Below are 18,141 nucleotides of genomic sequence, written 5' to 3' on the forward strand. Positions count from 1 at the left end.
AGGTTGGCCAACAGAAAGAATGTAGACACGTACCATAAACCGATGAGTGTTTAGTTTATTTTCCCTTTTGTATGGCTTTATTGACATGCCAAGAATCATTGCGTTCATAAACTGTAAATCACCAAACCACTAAAAATTGACTTGTAATAATGTCCAGTACAAACATTCACCCAGGGTGGGCAATTCAATGTTCTGTAAGTCTTTATTGGCAACCAAACAACATTTCATTCAGCCAACTCATGAGGAACAGATTTATTATGTGAATACACCACATTAAATACAGAGGCTTACACTAGCTATTATGTGGAATCTACTATGTGTGGGTCATTCTCCTGCAAAGCACCACAGACAACGGAGGAAATATACTATCTAGTGAGCACAGGCTTTGCGTGGGTCGGGACTGGTTCTCGTGTGACCATTCCTAAACATAGCACCTCTAATCAGGGCAAACAGAGATGGCTTTTATATAATGCCATGTAGCAGTGATAAGCAGCAGAATGCCATCAGTGCAATGATGGCAGCTGAGTGTAGACGTAACTATAGAAGCAACAGTACAGAAGAAGAACAGTAAAGCAAGCTGTGACATAAAGCCATTTGAATCATTTCTTTAACTGTGTGCAGAACAACAGTCTTGTTTATATGCCAGAAGCCCAAATGCAAAACAATGTCAACAACACAGAGGGAAATATGGCACAAAACCAATTAGGTCCCAGTAAAAAGAATCAAAACATCGTAATGCACATGCCAAACGGAAAAATGAGCTCAGCAGCAACAGGGAAGAATTTCTGTTATTCACACTTACTACCAATGCAAATAATACACATAGTAATCCACAGCATAAGAGCACAAATTGGCAACCAGCACACTTATGAAAAGCATAAGAGCAGAAATGAACAGCCAACTAATTTTAGCAGTATACGAAAAGAAATTAGCAGCCAACATACAGAATGAATAGCATGAGCAAATTCAGTCAGCTGACAAATAACATCATGAGATCATAAATTAGTAGCAGAACAGACTCCAAGACATGCCAAAGAGATAGCAGGGTCAACAGAGAGACACCTTGACGTGGCTTAAAGTTAATAGTAATGCTAGTCACTCTATACTTTGAACAGTGCTTTGAGCTAAATGCTAATGTTAGCAACCAAACACCCTCACAATGTCAAAGTTTATCCTGATGTTTTGCAATATTAACTATGTTCATCTATCTTAGAGTAGAATGTATGCTAACATTTGCCATTTAGCACAAAACTCAAAGTACAGCTGAGGCTGATGGGACTGTAGTTTTGCAGATATTCAAACTAGAGTATTTAAAAAATCTAAATTGTGACACGATGGCGGCATTAGATTAAAAGTCTGGGGCTCACTAAAGTTACCGCATTTTATTCTGTGGGGAACGTGAATATATGTGCCACATTTTAAGGAAATTCATCCAATATCTTTCAAGACATTTCACTTAGACCTAAAAATTAAAACATATTTAGGATACATTGTCTGAGAGCCACAGGCTAAAAGTTAGGAAAAGTCAGGGGGTTCGCTGGAGTCACTGCGATACATCCTCTGGGAAACGGAAATGTCTGTGCCAATCCATCTAGTAGGCTTGATCTTGAGATATTTTAGTGGATAAGTGAAGAATTTATTTGGTGCCAGATGAAAAGTCATTCAAATGTATTTTCTGGGAATCTGTAAGTGGCAACCCACTGGATGTCAAGATATTTCACTAAAAAGCAAAAATGTCAACCTCATGGTGGCACAGGAAAGAACGTCTGGGGAACACCAAAGTCTGCAGCATTACACATTTAGCATGAATGTACAAAATGTTATGGCAATCAATCAATCAGTTGTTGGTTGTTGAGGGGAAGCAGTGAGGCGCTGCGGCGATCCGAAGTTGTCAGCAAGTGAAGGAAAACGCAAGGCTTCCTGCTTGAAGTGTGCTGTGCGTGTACAGCTGTATGACCAGCGCCATATAGCGCAAATATACGCATTTTATTTTTATCGATAAAACCTAACCGTAACTGAATTGGGCTACAGGAGCGGCAGTATGCAGTAAACGAGTGAGCAGGTGTTGACAGGTTAAATGGACCGCCTTTATACAAAGGGTGCGCTTGATATAGACCATGTTTACAGCAGGTGTTACAGGTGTGACACCAAAATGTGTAACCTATCAGACTGTGTGACCCAAATGGAAAGCACCAGAGGCTTTGTTGACGATGTGAAGCGGTTGCAGTTTGGTTGGGTTTAGGCACCAAAAGTACATGGTTATGGTTAGGAAATAATCGTCGTTTGGGTGTAGTCACAGAATCTGATAGGTCACAGATTTTGGTGTCACACCTGTAACACCTGATTCGTCTGCCTGTAGGCTACTAGCTTTCAGACTTTCCTCCATTTTCAAATTTTTCCGTTCAAAAAGGAAAGGAAATTAATTTCAGGTCCAGGTTCAAGTCCCATTCTCTTTGGTATTGGAATATCTTTGATCCTTTTACAACCATATGTCTGACTCCACCAGATCCTCAAAAAAAAAATTGTCAAATGCAGCTGTTTTAAAGTTCCCAGAAAGATTATTTAAAATTGCAAAACTTTTAAGGCACATACGTTATTGAGCAGAAATAAATGACAAAGAAGAATGACCTTTTTCATTAATCTGGAAATGTTGCAAATGTAGGCCCTCTCTCTTTATCTTATAAATCCATGGCCCATAGCTACACAGAGAATGAGCTCTGTTGTATATTTTTTGTTTTGTTATCTGAGCACTATGAAGAGAAACAACAGTTAATTATTTCGGCTTAATACTTTAATTCTGCCATTTCCTTTGGTGGAATTATCCCTGAAAACACAGACGGTTAATGAACATACTCTTAAATTAAAGACTCCAATTTTAATTGTCTTTACATTACACTGTCTGTGGAATCTGAACCCTAAAATTGATTGATATGCTTGTTTAAACAATGTAATTTTCTTTGACAGTATTCATGAGAGTGTTTTCTTGGAGGAATTTTAAGAGCTGTTTTGAGTTTTCCCCACAAACCCACCAGTCTAGAGGAGAATTGTCGTCACTGCTAACAAATAATCTTCATTGCAGCATACAGTTCATACACTTTCATTACATGTATAAACCTAGTTGTTGTGTGCATTTTTGTCATCAAGCGCGATACATTTTAAACAGATTACTTCAAGTGTCCATCAGCACCCACATTCATATTGCATCTTTTCCATACAGATTAATCATTCTTTTAGACACCTATTGGTTTAATTTCACTTTGAAAAATAACATTGCTACATAGGAAGTGCAATATCACATAGTTCACCTCGGTCAGTGTCAGTTATTGGCAAATCACTGTTCTTCCATGGTCTTATTTCCTTGATGTTGCATTGTATCTAACACAGGATTTCAAGTCTCACAGGCTTCAGGGACATCAGGCCCACCCAAAGGTCTATGTCAGTCCTTCACAGAGCTCACAGTGTTTCCCTTGAAGCCTCATGTTTCTTAGTAGTAATGCACTCGTCCAATAGTCCCTGTTCCCGACCCCAGGATGTCAGGCTGGCCATTCCTCCAGATCTCACGTATGATGCGCTCCCTCTCCTCCAGTCGCTGTGCCCGTTCCAGCTCCTCAGCTGAAGTAAACACATTCACACTAAGTGTCCCATCTGATTGGCTGGTATGATTACCAACAGCAACTTCTGTGCTGGACACAGGGACAGTTGCATCTACATCGTCCCCATCTTCTTCTTCGTCATCCTCGCTCTCCTCGTCATCCTCACTGTTGTCCTTTAATTGTTTTTTCTCAGGTGTGGAGGGGACGATGTTGGTCCTCGTCTTGCAGGAGATGCGAATGACCAAGAGGCAGAGTGTCAGCACCAGGCCGAAACAAACTCCAAGCACAAAGTAAAGGCCAAAGCTCTCTGGGTTTGCTAAGGAAATAACAAAAATGAACAACATCAGATAAAGTAAAATGTTGTTACTTCAGTTTTTGGATAGAGATAACTAACACCGGAGGACATAGGTACTGTCTGCGACGTGACCTACCTTTGATGTGTGCATATGCAGCTATGCTGTTGCTCAGGAGGTCCATTTCTTTTTTTTTCACGTCCATGGTGATCTTGACTTTGTTTTCTGTACACCTGAAAAACAACAAACACGTGATGCACCATATTTAATCTGACTTTAATGTACAATGCAACTAGACACCATATTTTGTAAATGCTCTTCCAGGTGCTAAAAGTCTCTAAACCCTTCCTCCAATGTCCCATTCTGTGCAGCGCCTGGATGTTGAACCCACTGACCACCATACATCTTCATATGCCTTAGGGTAGGTGGGATGAGGCCTCCAACAAGTGTAAAACAAAAGCTCCTCTATGTCCTCCCAAAGTACTGGCTTCAACTGGGATCATAACACATTGGGCACATGCCACTCTGCCTCAGCTATTCTCTCTGAACCATGAGAGCCCTCTATAAAAAAGGTCAAGAGTCAGTTTCCTCAGTGGGCGCAAAGGACTCCTTCCTCCCTGATGAGACTCCTAGATCAAATTGTGAAGCTCAGAGGAGAAGAACTGTGTAAGGTTAACTTATTTATATTGTTTTGCTTCATTGTCCTCCTGAAATCCTGTCAGTCTAAGGAGCTTTTATTGTATTTTTAACCATTCCTGTGTGCAGTCATGACTCCTAACACTCCCAAGGAAGTCCTCTTAAGGTAAAACCTGTGGCATACAAGAACAGACCGTGTTCATTCTCCTTTGCAGTCTGGTTTTTGTTTTCAACAATTATCTATATCCTCGATGTCCTCTGTGTTACCTCCATGCTACCACCTCACTCAGTAGCTTTTGTCTTCGGGAGAAACATGCCTGCTTCTCACAGTTATTGGATTTGCCTGCATGAAAACCAAACCAGGGTCATGTTGTGCTGCTGGGTCTTTCTGCATTTCCTCTGTTACCCATACATGGCTACCCTCTTCTTCCACCCTGCTGCACCTTTTCTGCTGACTTTGGCTGTTCTCCTTCACTTTGTTAACCTTCCTGGCTTGATGACATCATGGTGTTCACACATAAGAGTGTTCATGGCAACAGAGGAGAGACCAGTTCAAAATAAAAGGAGAAGCCTTTAAGACTTCCAACTAATGTTAGCGCCATTCTCCTTTAACATGTGCTTTGTGTTGTGGCTGGCTGTGGAAAAAACATTCCATTCATGTGAAATGATGACGAAATCTGAAGCCGTCCCACTCTAACCTGTGTGCACTGCTCTCTAAGTCGAACCACATGTCATCGTGCCTACACATGGATCATATGGATGTCCTCAAATTGCACAAACCACATTGTTTGTGTTTGCATTTACCTCTAAATTGTACCCACTGATAACCTCAATGCCATGATGTGAATACCTCAGTGATTTATGCAGCATTTGTACTTATTTGTTGATCCAACTTTAATTAAAATTCAAGCATAAAACCACACATGTGTAAACCATATGTAATGTGGCCCACTAATAGACTTTAAAACACAGCAAACATTCTCCTGTAGAAGTAAACAAACAGTGGAGTACAGATAAAGTATAAAACTTACCACAAAAAAAAACTGTAGCACTGTCTCAGTCCCAGTTCATCGTTTAATGAGAAGTTGCAGAATGGATGCAAAATGATCTCTCTTTTTCTCCCTTGCTGTTGGATCGGGGCCTGTGATCTTTGGTCCTCAGGCTAAACAGACAAGAGCAAACACACACACAGACACACACGCAAACAGACGTCAAGCTACATTAGATCCAAACTCACTGAGGCGTCTGCAATGCAAACAACGACAGGCCTATTGCAGGATACACGGTCCAGCAACAGACTAGAGGCAGGCTTTTCAGTTTTCCGTGGTTGAACTGTGCTGTCTTGTGCCCACACAGGGTAAAATCTTAGGGTAAGATGCACAGAGACTGCAAAAACACAGGAATGTCCAGGCTATGTATTGCAGTATGAAAAAGCAAATAATATCTTAAAAGTGGAATTGAAGTTAAATGTATTTTTAGTAAGAAACTAAAATACACACTTTTGACTGGTATTGGGAAAACTGTATCACCAAAAAAATACATTTTTATTTTGTTTTCCATGGGTCTTGAATTTTTGGCTGACAATGTGTTTACTGTAATTTTATTGGTGCAAGATATATGTGGGCAGGAACTTGTATTATCACTTCAGTACCAACAGACACAAAGGCAGTAAACCAGCTGTGTGACCAACATTGTTAGCTTTTACTTCAGTGAAATGAACTCTTGTACGCTAGTTAGTCCGTATCGTGATTCAAATCAGTGCTGGGGTTATAAGACTCCTCGTTGCTGCAGCTTAACAGTCTGGGCCCATTACAAATCAAGAGACAGTTAACGCTAGCTAAACTGAACTGTATATTAATGTGTAACAAACACAGCACTGAGTGACCCATCATTTGTTGAAATAACATGAATAAAAAGAAATGTCTTCTTCATTTTTCAAGCTAGTTAGCCTAGCTTACAGCTTACATTTTCTGAGTGTAATATAAACTTAGCAGCTGTGAAAAATGCTGCGCTGTGAAACTTCTAGCCCTGTTTAGGAAAAAGCTCCTCTGCCAGCTATAGTTGGTTTAGCAGAGCCTCTGTGCTTTCCAGGGCAGATTTTGATCTTGCTGACTCTTGGCAGATCCTATGTACACTACAGAGCGCCTGACTGAGACAGCGCTCGGGGGCTAAGTGACAGTGAGCAGTCACTATGGCAACATGCTTTCCAGGCCACCCCCTCGGTCCCCACGGGAGCGAGACGATGTGCCTTTTGTTCGTGCAGTGCACCATAGGGATGGACCTACGCGTTGTCTTCCTGTCGAGCTTCCTTCCTTTCTTTTCAATTATGAACAAGTTCATCTCCTCCCTCCCACAGAGCCTTATCCCCATCCTACTAATGGAATCTATTCATCACTATCCAAGCAGAGCTGAAGAACACGGGCTTTCAATGTGATATTTTGTTTTTGTCTCAAGGGTAACAAAACGGCTCGAATGACTAAAACCGTTCTTCAAGCCAAGGTCAAAGTTAATGATTTGACACATACAATACAGAAACTGGCCTCGTCTCACACTGGAATGCAGCAAACCTAAGCTTCATCAGGACACAGGCACATGTAACTGGTGGTTAATGACAACTGGAGACCTGTTTAAAGCGTATCTAAACACTAATTATTCTGCCCTGTTGTTTTGTTGTGTTTTTGTTTTACTCCCAGAAGGAAATTATTAACAGACCTTCTCTTCACCAGGTATGTACTATCCCATGACTCAGCTTTCAGTCATTTTCTCCATGTGACCCAATTTGCTTTTCTATTGCAGATGTTACCTTACCCTACATCCTTAAAAAGAGGACCTTCATTATGACATAAGAGTCATGTTTTACTCAAACGTAAGTTACATGATCAATTGCCTGGTAAATATTATGAATAAAAACAACAGACCATCAAATTATGGCTCCTGACGAAATCAAATATTAACCACGACAGCTTAAAGGTTCAGTATGTAATATTTAGGAGGATCTATTGACAAAAATGCAATAAAATATACATAACTATGTTTTCTTAGCTTCTCCTACGTGCTTGCAAAGGGAGGGGTGAGTGGTGAGTGAGCTGACGGTTGCGATTTGCAACCCTCACCACTAGATGCCACTAAAACTTACAAACTGAACTTTTGATTCAAAAAAGCTTTCACAAACGAACAAACTCCAAATGACTGACTAGGACAAATAAAACAATCTAACAAACAAACAAACCAAAGCTTTACACTTCTCACACTCCTCACAAACTGCAATTTTTGGGGAGTGCTGACTGGAGGGAGAATTCACACCAACTGCTCTGCCATAGATATGAGAATATCTCAGAATCAGGACACCATATAGTTATAGTGTTAGCTAAATTGTAATTATCCAATGATCTGGCCCAACCTGTGGCAACACATGTCTTTGAGGCACATCTGAGCTCCTTTGACATTAATGTGTAGTCCTATCTTTTGTCCCTGCTAGCTTATCATTTGCTCTTTCCTGGCCTCATTTCCTGAGGTCAAACACTCAGGCATCCCTATTCTGAGTCCTTGACAAACTGCTGACTATTGAATAATCACTTAACCCATCCGGATATGGCTCTAGCTGTGTGGGAAACACAAGTCTACATCTCATATTAAATCAAAGCAACATATAATCTCAGTAACAAACGATAAAGGCTGCAACTAGCTTAGCTAATTCTTCCCAAAATCTGTCAGTCAGCAATGAATTATTTATGTAGGGTCACAGCAGAAAATGTCCTCAGACTGAAGCCAGCACAAACACAGTATGGTGTGGTGTTGTGGCCTGAGAAGAGGTCAAATTCTATTTGTGACTGAGCAGTGCTTGCTTTTATTTGGATGCAGTAACTGACTGGAAGAAAAACTATCATGTAGTGTGATATTTTAGTCATCCACTTGGAGATAACCACAATGGCCCTTCCTTCCCACAAGGTTTGTCCGTTTCCGCGGGTACAACCGCAATGTCAAAGCCTTCCTTCAGCATCATCCCTATTGTCTAAAATAAGTATCTTAAGACAGAATGACTGAGCTGTCTGCTGTACGCAGATGTCAACTGGGTGATTTATCAGCTGCCTCCTAACAGGGGCAGACCTCCAAAGCAAATGTTTGTCACAGAATGGAAGCACTTTTCCCTAGATACACCACTAATACTTGTTTCATAAACCATCCAACCACAACACTCCTCTTCCACAATGAAGAAATCAAAGTCATGACCCTTCAGTGGAATTTATGCAGGGAGTCAAGCCACATTTGATTTATACATAGAAGATGAAAAGGTCAGATTACACAAGGGAGCGAGTCAGTGTTATTTCCTCATTGTAATGACACACGCCGAACCACAGAGGGAAAGAAATAATTTTAATACCTCGGATTTCTGTGCAGCCGCAACAATTCCTGGTGCACCGGCCTTTCCGTGGTTTCACTGGGATGAAGCTTCACAGAAGAAAATTGCCAGATTTGAATTCATTTGAAATCATATTTCATTGTTTTCAAATGTACAGGCTCTCTCTAGTTAGGAAGATCACGGTAGTTGCCAATAGAATTTACAACATCTTTGCTCTTGATTATGTTCATTAAAATGTCCCTGCTTTGATTCTGTGGCTGCTACTGAAATAAAAGTCTGGACTTAATGATGCACAGCATCAAACAAACCAATCTGGGTAATTTATACATTATTTTCAACTTGCAGAGCACATTCTGAAACTCTGCATGTTCCCCCTAAATAAATATACTGAATCAAAGCTCAGTCTTGACTCAGTTATTCTCTTACTCATGAAGAAACTCTTTCAATTAGCTGATGAAACGTTCACAACAACCCTCAAACTGCCAACAAATCTGAAACTGTATCACAAAAGTGACTGCTGGATGTCTCTAAAGCCGTTTATCAAACACCTGTAATCAAGCCAGAAAATGGTCTCCAAGTACTAAAACATGATGGAATGTCAAGCTCTCTCCAAAACAGCAGAGGTAGATTACTTTCCACTCGGTAAATAGGAACATTGTCCAAACCAACATTTCTTTTTACAATGTCTGTGAAAGCGTTTATGAAGGTCCACAGGGTGAAGGTAATTTCATTCTTTACATCCAAGAAGGTTGCAAAGGACAATTATGAGTGCATTGCTTCTCAGTTCCTCTTGACATGAATATCTTTTGTTTCTGTTCAAACTGTTGGTGCTGCTTCCCCCTTATGTAGGCCTGCGAGAGATTCTGACTGAGAAGGAAACTGTTGCTTTTGGAACAGGACATGGGGTTGCCATCATGACAGACGTGGAGCACCAGGTGAGGTTGACCTTGAGCAGACCTGGTTCAGAGAGTATTTGCAAAAAGTTTTTTAGCTGGTTTTACTCTGCTTATATGCTGGAACACTGAGATACAGTATGTCACTGAGAATATGATGATCATTTTGAAACAACCACATGCGGGTCTGATGGCACCTCGGACACTATGAAAAAAGAGCCAGGTTAGAATGACTGCACTCAAAGACGGCATCAGAAGCTAAACATCCATAAGTTAGAGGGAGATGATTAGGTACTTGGAGAGTAAAACAGGCCACACAGAAAATACAATAGGCTACTGCACTTGTAATTAGCACACAGGTAGCACTTCTCCTGGTGCGTCGTGAATTCCAGCTGTGCCACTGTCATATCTGTTTGGGCCGTCTTGGTGGCTTTGTTGTTAAGACACACACCATTTTTTTCTTTCATATTCCAGATTCCGGTTAGACTTCTGCTGTTTCCGAGGTCAACAATGAACTTTAAGCCTTAGTTGTCATGCATAACAAGGACATAGAGTCCTAGAGATGCTCAGAATCATCATAAAAAGTTTTTGGTGATCTACAATATCATGACAACTGAGGAAACTACATCTGCTGAGGAAGACTGTGTGATACTGTTGAAAGCTCCAGAACAATTGAATGGCTGTTTCGTCAATACCTGAAAGAAGCTTTTCATCGCTTTCAAAAGGCACTTCGGAGACAGCACATATTGGCCTTTAATTTAGGAGACTAAATTATCCTGATGTGATAAACCCACCCACCTCACACTCTCAGTAGGTAAAAACAAACACAAAAACAAACACACACATGTTAAATTACATTAGACACTAGTCTGAACTATATTGTACAGCAAGAAGCAGAGACACACAGCAGCTCCAATGAAGTTAGCCCAACTTATCTTAAGTTTCCTTTTGAGAGGGTCTTAACTGGAAATAAATTTATCGCAACCTGTGATATTTGTGAAATATTCAAACCTTGACATTTCATTTCATTAGATGATTGGTTCATATCCAAACTTGAAAATGGTTTCATGGTTGATATAGAGCTGAAAGTAAGCTTTGTTAGTTCATGTGTTGATGATTTGGCTTTATACATGGACTTAATAAAACTGTTCCAGGAGTAAACAGAATCAAACCAGTCAGTCAATGTCAGACATTTATTATTTGACTTTGAACACTGCACTTTTCACCAAGGGCAGTGCTCAAAATTCAACATGACTCAGTATGCCAGCGTGACGGAAGCTTGGCTCAGAGTAACTGCAACCATTGCCCCGGTGAATCCTTGTGTATCCTCATGTCACAAAGAGTGAACCACAGTGCGCTGCTTGTCCTGCAAAGAGCATATATCTTGAGGGCTATGGCAGGTAATGGGAGGATAATAGAGGGATAGGGGACTGAAATGGGGGTTAGGGCAAGTGGTTAATAGCACCAGGATGGGTTCCTGATGTGAGGCAGAGTCAGAATGCTTTACTATGTAAATCAAGAGGAGATATCCAGTGTCCCATCTTCACCAATCAGGCAAATCAGGCAGCGCTCATGGCAGTAGGAAGCCACATTGGTACCACAGCTGTGTGTGTGTTTACTTTATTTGTGTGTGTACAGTATGTGTCGGTGTGTTGACAGTAACTGGTTGTCTGTGTATGTTCCTCTGAGTTAAGATTGATTCATATGAACATTCCTGTGTGATTCTACTAATCTCAGTGGGCTTTAGATCATCCTAAACTCAGAGCTCCAAAAATATAGCCATGATCTCACCCTTTTCATCGATCTGGGCCACCATCCAGAAACAGGCCAACACCACATACTGTTTCAATTACACTGACCCTAAGGATTACTCTGACACAAAACATGTGTTTGCTCTGTATATGATTGGGTCTGTAGGATTTACTCTATACTGCTCATGAGCATGGTGTGGTTGCACAAGATTTAGGAGGTTCAGAAATGTTGCTGTGATAGGATCTGTGTTTGTGTTGTAATTGTGAAGGCTGGTGCTTGTTTTCAGCTACTTAAAGAGCATTTGACAAGCCTATATGGCTTCTACTGACCTCTATTAGCAATCAGTAGTAATTATAAAAACATCAGCGGTATTGTCATCAGCCATTACAGTGGTATCATAATTTTTTCTGATAGAAATTAGTAAATTAGCTCCTCGTAGCAGATCAAACAAAAACATCTACTGAAAAGTTCCTTTTCACCTAGGATGTAGAGATAAAATAAATGCTTTGTCATTTGGTTTTTGTGGCGAAGGAAATAAATGTGACGGTTGTTAGCTTGGAGGGGTTGGAGAGATTTTGTTACCAAACAAAAGGACAGTCTAGAAAGAGCATCTCTGTGCTATTTTGTCATTGGTTCTGATCCTCTAGGGGATTAAATCATCCTATAAACATTTTTTTCTGACTGTCTACTTAATACTGCTTAAAGACTGTGACTTACAAATCTTGGCTCAACTCTATTTTGCTAATAGATTTAAACACCAAATGTACCAAATACACGGGGTCTCTAGTCTGTTGCATCCTGTTCACATGCAGTTTAAAGAGGTTGTATTATGCTTTTTGGCTTTTCCCCTCTCCTTTATTGAGTTTTTTTTCTTTTTTTGTGCATGTAACAGGTTTGCAAAGTGGAAAAGACCAAAGTCCAGGCCAAAGGGAGTTCCCATCTCCCACAGAAAGCTCTGCTCTGAACCTCTTGAAAACAGCGGGGTCAGGCACGCCCTCAAACCAAGCTAGTCTGAGCGGAGGCCCTTTGGCTCGACTCGCCTTTGTTTGGGTTTCCATTGTAGGAATGTTGCACCTGTACCTGCTTCCAGGTACTTTTTTTTGTATCACCTCACCTCCGTCGAGGTTCCAAGTGAGCTGAGGGATACTAAAATGTAACGTGAAAACATGACAGACTGCTGATTGGTAAGAGAGAATATTTACTGCATCATCATTGCATGAACCAGACAGAGGCCAGCAACAGGAAGTTTTACAGTTTCTGTATGGAATTTCATCACTAAATCCACTTCTGAGAAGTTTTGAGGTGAGAAATCAGCTGTGTAGATTTCAAATATTGACAGTTTTAAGAGAAGTGATGGCAGAACAAAAATGTGCTTGAATATTTTCGGAGTTGAGGAGCTCCGCAAGTGGCTGCGGGGGAAGCCTGTGCCAACCCGCGGGAGGAGCGTGTGATGCCGGCCAGCCGCCCGCTCACAGAGCCCTCTGCTCCCCCCGTCACACAGACCACTGCAGCAACAACGGCAGAGGAAAACACAGCTGGAAGGTTTTCATACCGCTTATCTGTCTTTACATTCTGAGTAATATTGAAACATTTTAACCGTAGATCAGAGTTGGTGTGTGTGTCTCATTGAACATTACGTCGCAGCAGTTGTGTGTGGCGTTGCTATGACAAGCTACGTACTATCTCTGGGTTGTATCTGCAATGGAAAACGGAGCAGGGCCGAGTAGAATCGAGTCTATCTATTTGCGCTATGGTAGCATTTTTCGGCAAGGCAGCACAGATCGTCAAAACACCGGCAACAGTTCAACGTTTAGTCCTAATTTCTGATTGGCTAGTAGTCCTTACATGGGAACTGCGCATGTGCAACTCCCAGCAAAGATTTTGTACAAGTAAGATGCATCACTCTGTAGCTCAAGAGCGGAGTGTACAACACACAGGGTGAAAAGAGGAGCTGCAGCAATGTGCAGTATGAGAAAAATATGGCGTATTTTGAAAATTAAACCATGTAAACCTGTTCTGGTACAACCCCTAATTAAGATTTTGAACCTGAAAATGAGCATAATACCACCTCTTTAAATAAAATAAACAGCCACCAACCACTTCTGTTTAAGTTCAAGTGCTTTTTTTGTGTGTGTTTCGGTTTCTGTGTGCCACTTTTGGTATATGTGTGTCTGCTTACGTGTGTGTGTGTGCGCGCATGCTTGCGTGTGTGTGTCCAAGATAGGAGTGCAAGCTAAGGCAAACCCACTGGACTTAGCATTTCAAATATCTGCCCGAGCCTAAACAGGGGAGTGTCTGGACCAGTGAAGCTCAAACTGGAAAGCAATAAGCCCTGAGCCCTGTAAGACATCAGTGGTTGAGGGGAGCTTTGCTAAATACAGTTTCTAAGACACATTATTCATCAAACTCCTTTCTCTATTACTCTAAAAGATCCTCTTGGTTGCTTGATGTTAGGGATATTTGAATTGCGGTAGGCAGAGCACAAGTTCTTGTCATTTACATCTGTAATTAGATCTATTCATAATCTTGCCATTCATACTGTATTTGAACAAAGAGTTTATTAACAGGACCACATCATCAAAGAGAACAACTGTTAAGGTGCATTGTGTAAATCTTTAACAAAATATATTATCTCCAATCTGATGACAATATTACTGTATATTTATTATGTCTTAGAAAAGGCATTCATCAATCCCAACTGCTACATGATGGAAATGGTGCATTAAATACCCTTTGCTCTGAAGCGAAAACAAGATATTCTTTTTATGTCCACGCCTGGTGAGTTATATAAATTGTTGTCTGGGTAAACTAACGAATGTTAATGTTAATGAACCAACTTCAATCAAAAAACATTAGTTTGCATTTTCAATTTGCAGTGCATAGAAGGCATTAGCTGATAAACGACAGTTGGCAGCAGCTATAGTAAATCAACAGCAGTAACAACTGGATGTAACAAGCCAAGTGTTTGAATGAACCACTCTGTTAAAGGAATGAGATCAGTGATGATCAGCTGATGATCAGCTGATCTGGGTGACAATAATGGCTCCATGTCATCATTTAACCACCAAAGTACAGATAGACAGCTAGGGTGTGTAAGTGAGCCACTGGTGGGATACAATTTTGCAAACGGTCAAGCTAAAGTAAAATGTGTTCAGCTAGCCTTGAAGAATTTTTTTAAAAAAAGGAGTAATTGCAGGGCTGCATCATGAAATCATAACTTTTAAATTTATGTATGTTGAAGCTTTTCCATTTACTCAGTTTGACATTCCCTGCTGAGCTAGCTTTCTGCACAATGGCTGCAATACAGAAACCTAATCAACCAACAGTGAACTCTTGATGCTGTATTTTCTGCATGTCCAAGTATTACTGGACCATAAGAGACTCATTATACTGTATGTATATACATTAAGACCAAAATCGCTGAACTGACACTTTCATTGCAAATTACCTTGCTGTCATTACTGTGGTCTACAACAGGCCAAGATAATTATTAGTTTAATATAATAGCACTCTCCTTAAGCCATACACTAAATGAGAAACTAAAATTAAAGGAGCTGCTCTAAACATGTGACTGGGAGAACACCCACTGGGACTAATTTGTGTTAACAATGCATTTTTTTTGTTTAAGAAAAGACAACACTGCTATAGATGAAAGTTCATTTGAAAGATAATCAGCAAAATTCATTGTCTATTGAGTTGCTCTGGGGTTTCTATGATATGGCACCATCACATGCTAGTTTTAAGGATACATTTCTTATTCATCAGTATTGTGAGAACCATTAAAAACAACAATAACACATTTTACCCCTTCTTGTGTAAGGGGTTGTGTTTCTTGTGATCATGTAAAGCTTTCTACCTGGGGTTCTTTTCTCTTGACTTATCTCAGCTTTGTATGGGCTGAAAGTTTCTGTATCTCCCCCTGCAAACAGATTGGTACACTTGGACTTTGGACAAGCAGTTTAAATCAGAAGCTGACCTCTGACTTCTGGGTAAATAGAGTAAGTTAACAACCATCCTCAGGAAAGATAAGACAGGTCAACTGATAAGTGAGTCAGTGGGGTTATGGAAAAGGAAAATCTGCTGGCATGAGTAGCTCAGAGAGGTCATACAGAAGTCAACTCTTCCCAGCCAGCCTTGAAGGGGTTACTTAACTAAGCATTCACACTTCTATAGAAGGTTATCTGATTGACTGGAGGAGGCACAGCTAAAGTGCTGCCAGCCCACTCAGATAGTGTAAATTAAAGGAGACCCCTGAGAACAGCCCAACCCTGTCCAGCCTCCACCCATCACCTCCCACCTCCCTCACCTTTCTCCCTAATAAGAGGTGCTGGACAGACAGGGCTATGGGAGCTAAAGCATATGGTCAGCTGCTGTTCTGCATGAACATTTTTAGGAGCTCAATTTAAAAAAAAGAGTAACAGCTGAAAAGAAACAGAGCCATATGCACCATGTGTATACTTTTTCTCATTTTGAGATCCTGTGACATCTCTCACCTCAGTTGTCTCTGATGATATGATGTCTGCTCTATCTGGCCTCACAAAAAATACAAAAAAGCGACAGGATGTTTGCTTTGGTTGAAGCAAGGTGACAACTAATTTATCACTACAAGGCTAGCCAATAATGTGCAGCTGCACAGGAAAGCTCTCCTGTCCTGCGTGCATCAGTGCTCTTTGTCAGTGGTTCATCAAATACATGCTGAAAACACACACATTTAGAAGGACTTCACAATGATGCTGCTTGGGTGGATGTTGATATTTAGCTTGGTCCAGGACTGATAATGAGAAAACATAGTGGTATACTGTAATAAGATATGAGGTTATTAATGTAAAGTCAACATCGTGCGTAAAATAACTTTATCAAGGTGTTTACTCTGCTGTCATGAAATCTCATTCACTTTGTCCAATTTAACCACAGCTTAATAAATTTTAACAATCACAAAAGGAACTCATATTTCATGTGAAGTAAAAACTTACAAGAGCTGCTGTGATGGAAACCAGATATAAAACTTCCTAGCACATGGAAGTTATCCCAAACACACTATCCTCTAAATAAGCCAGCCAAATGAATGTTTCAGTTCAGATGCAAAGCATTAAATAATGCTACATACTATAGCACTAATAGTAGACTAATAGTAGACTACAAAAATGCTGTGGTTCACTGGGGTTTCTATGATACTGTACATAAACAGAAATAAATGGTCAAACTTACCAGTCTGTGATGACAAGAAATGTTCCTCTAAAATGCTTCAGTCCACACAGAAAGCTTAAACCAAACTGCCTCACTTTCAGCCTTCTTTCCCTCCAAATTTTGAAAAAAACAAAGCATTACAAGCAGCCCTGACTATTTCTGTTGATTCCCTGTTGCTGCTGTGGTCAAGTCCTGAAGAGCGTGTGTGTCTGCCTGAGCGTGTGTGTGCGTGAGTGTGTGCAGAGTCTGGGGAAGAGGTGGTAACTTCCTCTCAAAGTTGGAGACGGAGTGAGTAACAGAGTTTTCTCTCTCCTGGCTCCAATCCACAAGAAGCAGGAAAGGCTGTCATACTATCCCTCTTTTCAGATGGGGAAAAAAGAGGAACAGCCTAAAAAGGGCAAGCTCGGAGAAGAGGGGAGGGAGAAAAGCAGTGGTTGTGTGTGGTGTGGGTGTGTGGGGGGGCCTTCCCTTTGTTGTTACGGAAACAGGGAGAAAGCAACTCTAGGCAAATAAGCTTGTGTTTTTTCCATGCACAGTCCAGTGTGACATGAAAACAACAACAACACAGAAACAACATTGTGTAGCTCATGTTTAAGAAACTAATAATTCATCATTTTTGGAAATAGACTTATTCACTTTCTTGCGGAGAGTTAGATGAGAACATCTATACCAGTCTTATGTCAGTTTGCTAAATATGAAGCTAGACAGCAGCTGGTTTGCCTAGCTTAGCAAAAGATTATTTCCAGTCTTATTGATCTAGTAAGTAAGAGTAAGTCTTGGCAAGAAAAAAAATAAACGTATATGCCAAAGTGTAAAAATATTTGATTAACAAGGACTTTTTATAATTCATAGGCTACATTCAGAAGTATAGTACATTGCTGGTTCTCTTGGGTACGAGTGAAACAGAATGAGAATCCTTTAAAGTAAGGAAACATATTTATCCTCCTGGTGATATTATTCATGAGACTATACACTAGATATTCAACATCAAGTCTCCAAGAGTGTTCATGCCAATATAAACTAGTGCTGACAGAAAGCGTCATAAGAGCTTCCCCAGAATATCTGAAGTCGCAGATGCACTGCCATATGCCCCAATAGTGGTCTTATGCTGCCATGATGCTTACAATGCGATGAAGAATCTCCTATGTTTTATGTCACTTTGCATTTTGAATGTTAATTCAGAAACGTTATGAGCATTTGCAATTTATTACTGGAGTCATGTACCTCCCAGAACTGCAATTTGCAGCTGTAATGAGAAGGCTATATGGTTTTGCTGAAAGCAGCCTCACACAAAACATGGTAAACATGTAATCACAATAATATGTCAACTCCCATGCTGAAGGAGTTGACATACTAATTGCTAACAGCTGCGACCTACATGAAAAAAAAACATTCTGGTAGATAGCGTCATTGATCGACCACACAAC

General features: G+C 40.5%; 1 protein-coding gene across 1 annotated transcript; it reads right to left on the reverse strand.

Moving 5' to 3' along the window:
* Positions 1 to 40: 40 nt before the first annotated feature.
* On the reverse strand, positions 41 to 16,985 carry eva1ba (eva-1 homolog Ba (C. elegans)). Its single transcript, XM_038710883.1, has 4 exons — positions 16,736 to 16,985; positions 5,554 to 5,684; positions 4,025 to 4,119; positions 41 to 3,909 (listed from the first exon to the last, which is right to left on the reverse strand). Exons 3-4 carry the CDS (start codon positions 4,089 to 4,091, stop codon positions 3,485 to 3,487), a joined length of 492 nt encoding a protein of 163 aa, XP_038566811.1. The 5' UTR covers positions 4,092 to 4,119; positions 5,554 to 5,684; positions 16,736 to 16,985; the 3' UTR covers positions 41 to 3,484.
* Between the last annotated feature and the right edge of the window lie 1,156 nt (positions 16,986 to 18,141).

The sequence above is a fragment of the Micropterus salmoides genome, unplaced genomic scaffold, assembly GCF_014851395.1.
Source record: "Micropterus salmoides isolate LMB-PRFRI ecotype aquatic unplaced genomic scaffold, ASM1485139v1 Ms_hic_scaffold_11, whole genome shotgun sequence".
Classification (NCBI taxonomy): domain Eukaryota; kingdom Metazoa; phylum Chordata; class Actinopteri; order Centrarchiformes; family Centrarchidae; genus Micropterus; species Micropterus salmoides.

Coding starts and splice junctions, on each gene's coding strand:
- eva1ba (XM_038710883.1), bottom strand. CDS start 4,091: ATGGACGTGAAAAAAAAAGAAATGGACCTCCTGAGCAACAGCATAGCT. Junction 3,910..4,024: donor TGCATATGCACACATCAAAG/GTAGGTCACGTC, acceptor TTATTTCCTTAG/CAAACCCAGAGAGCTTTGGC.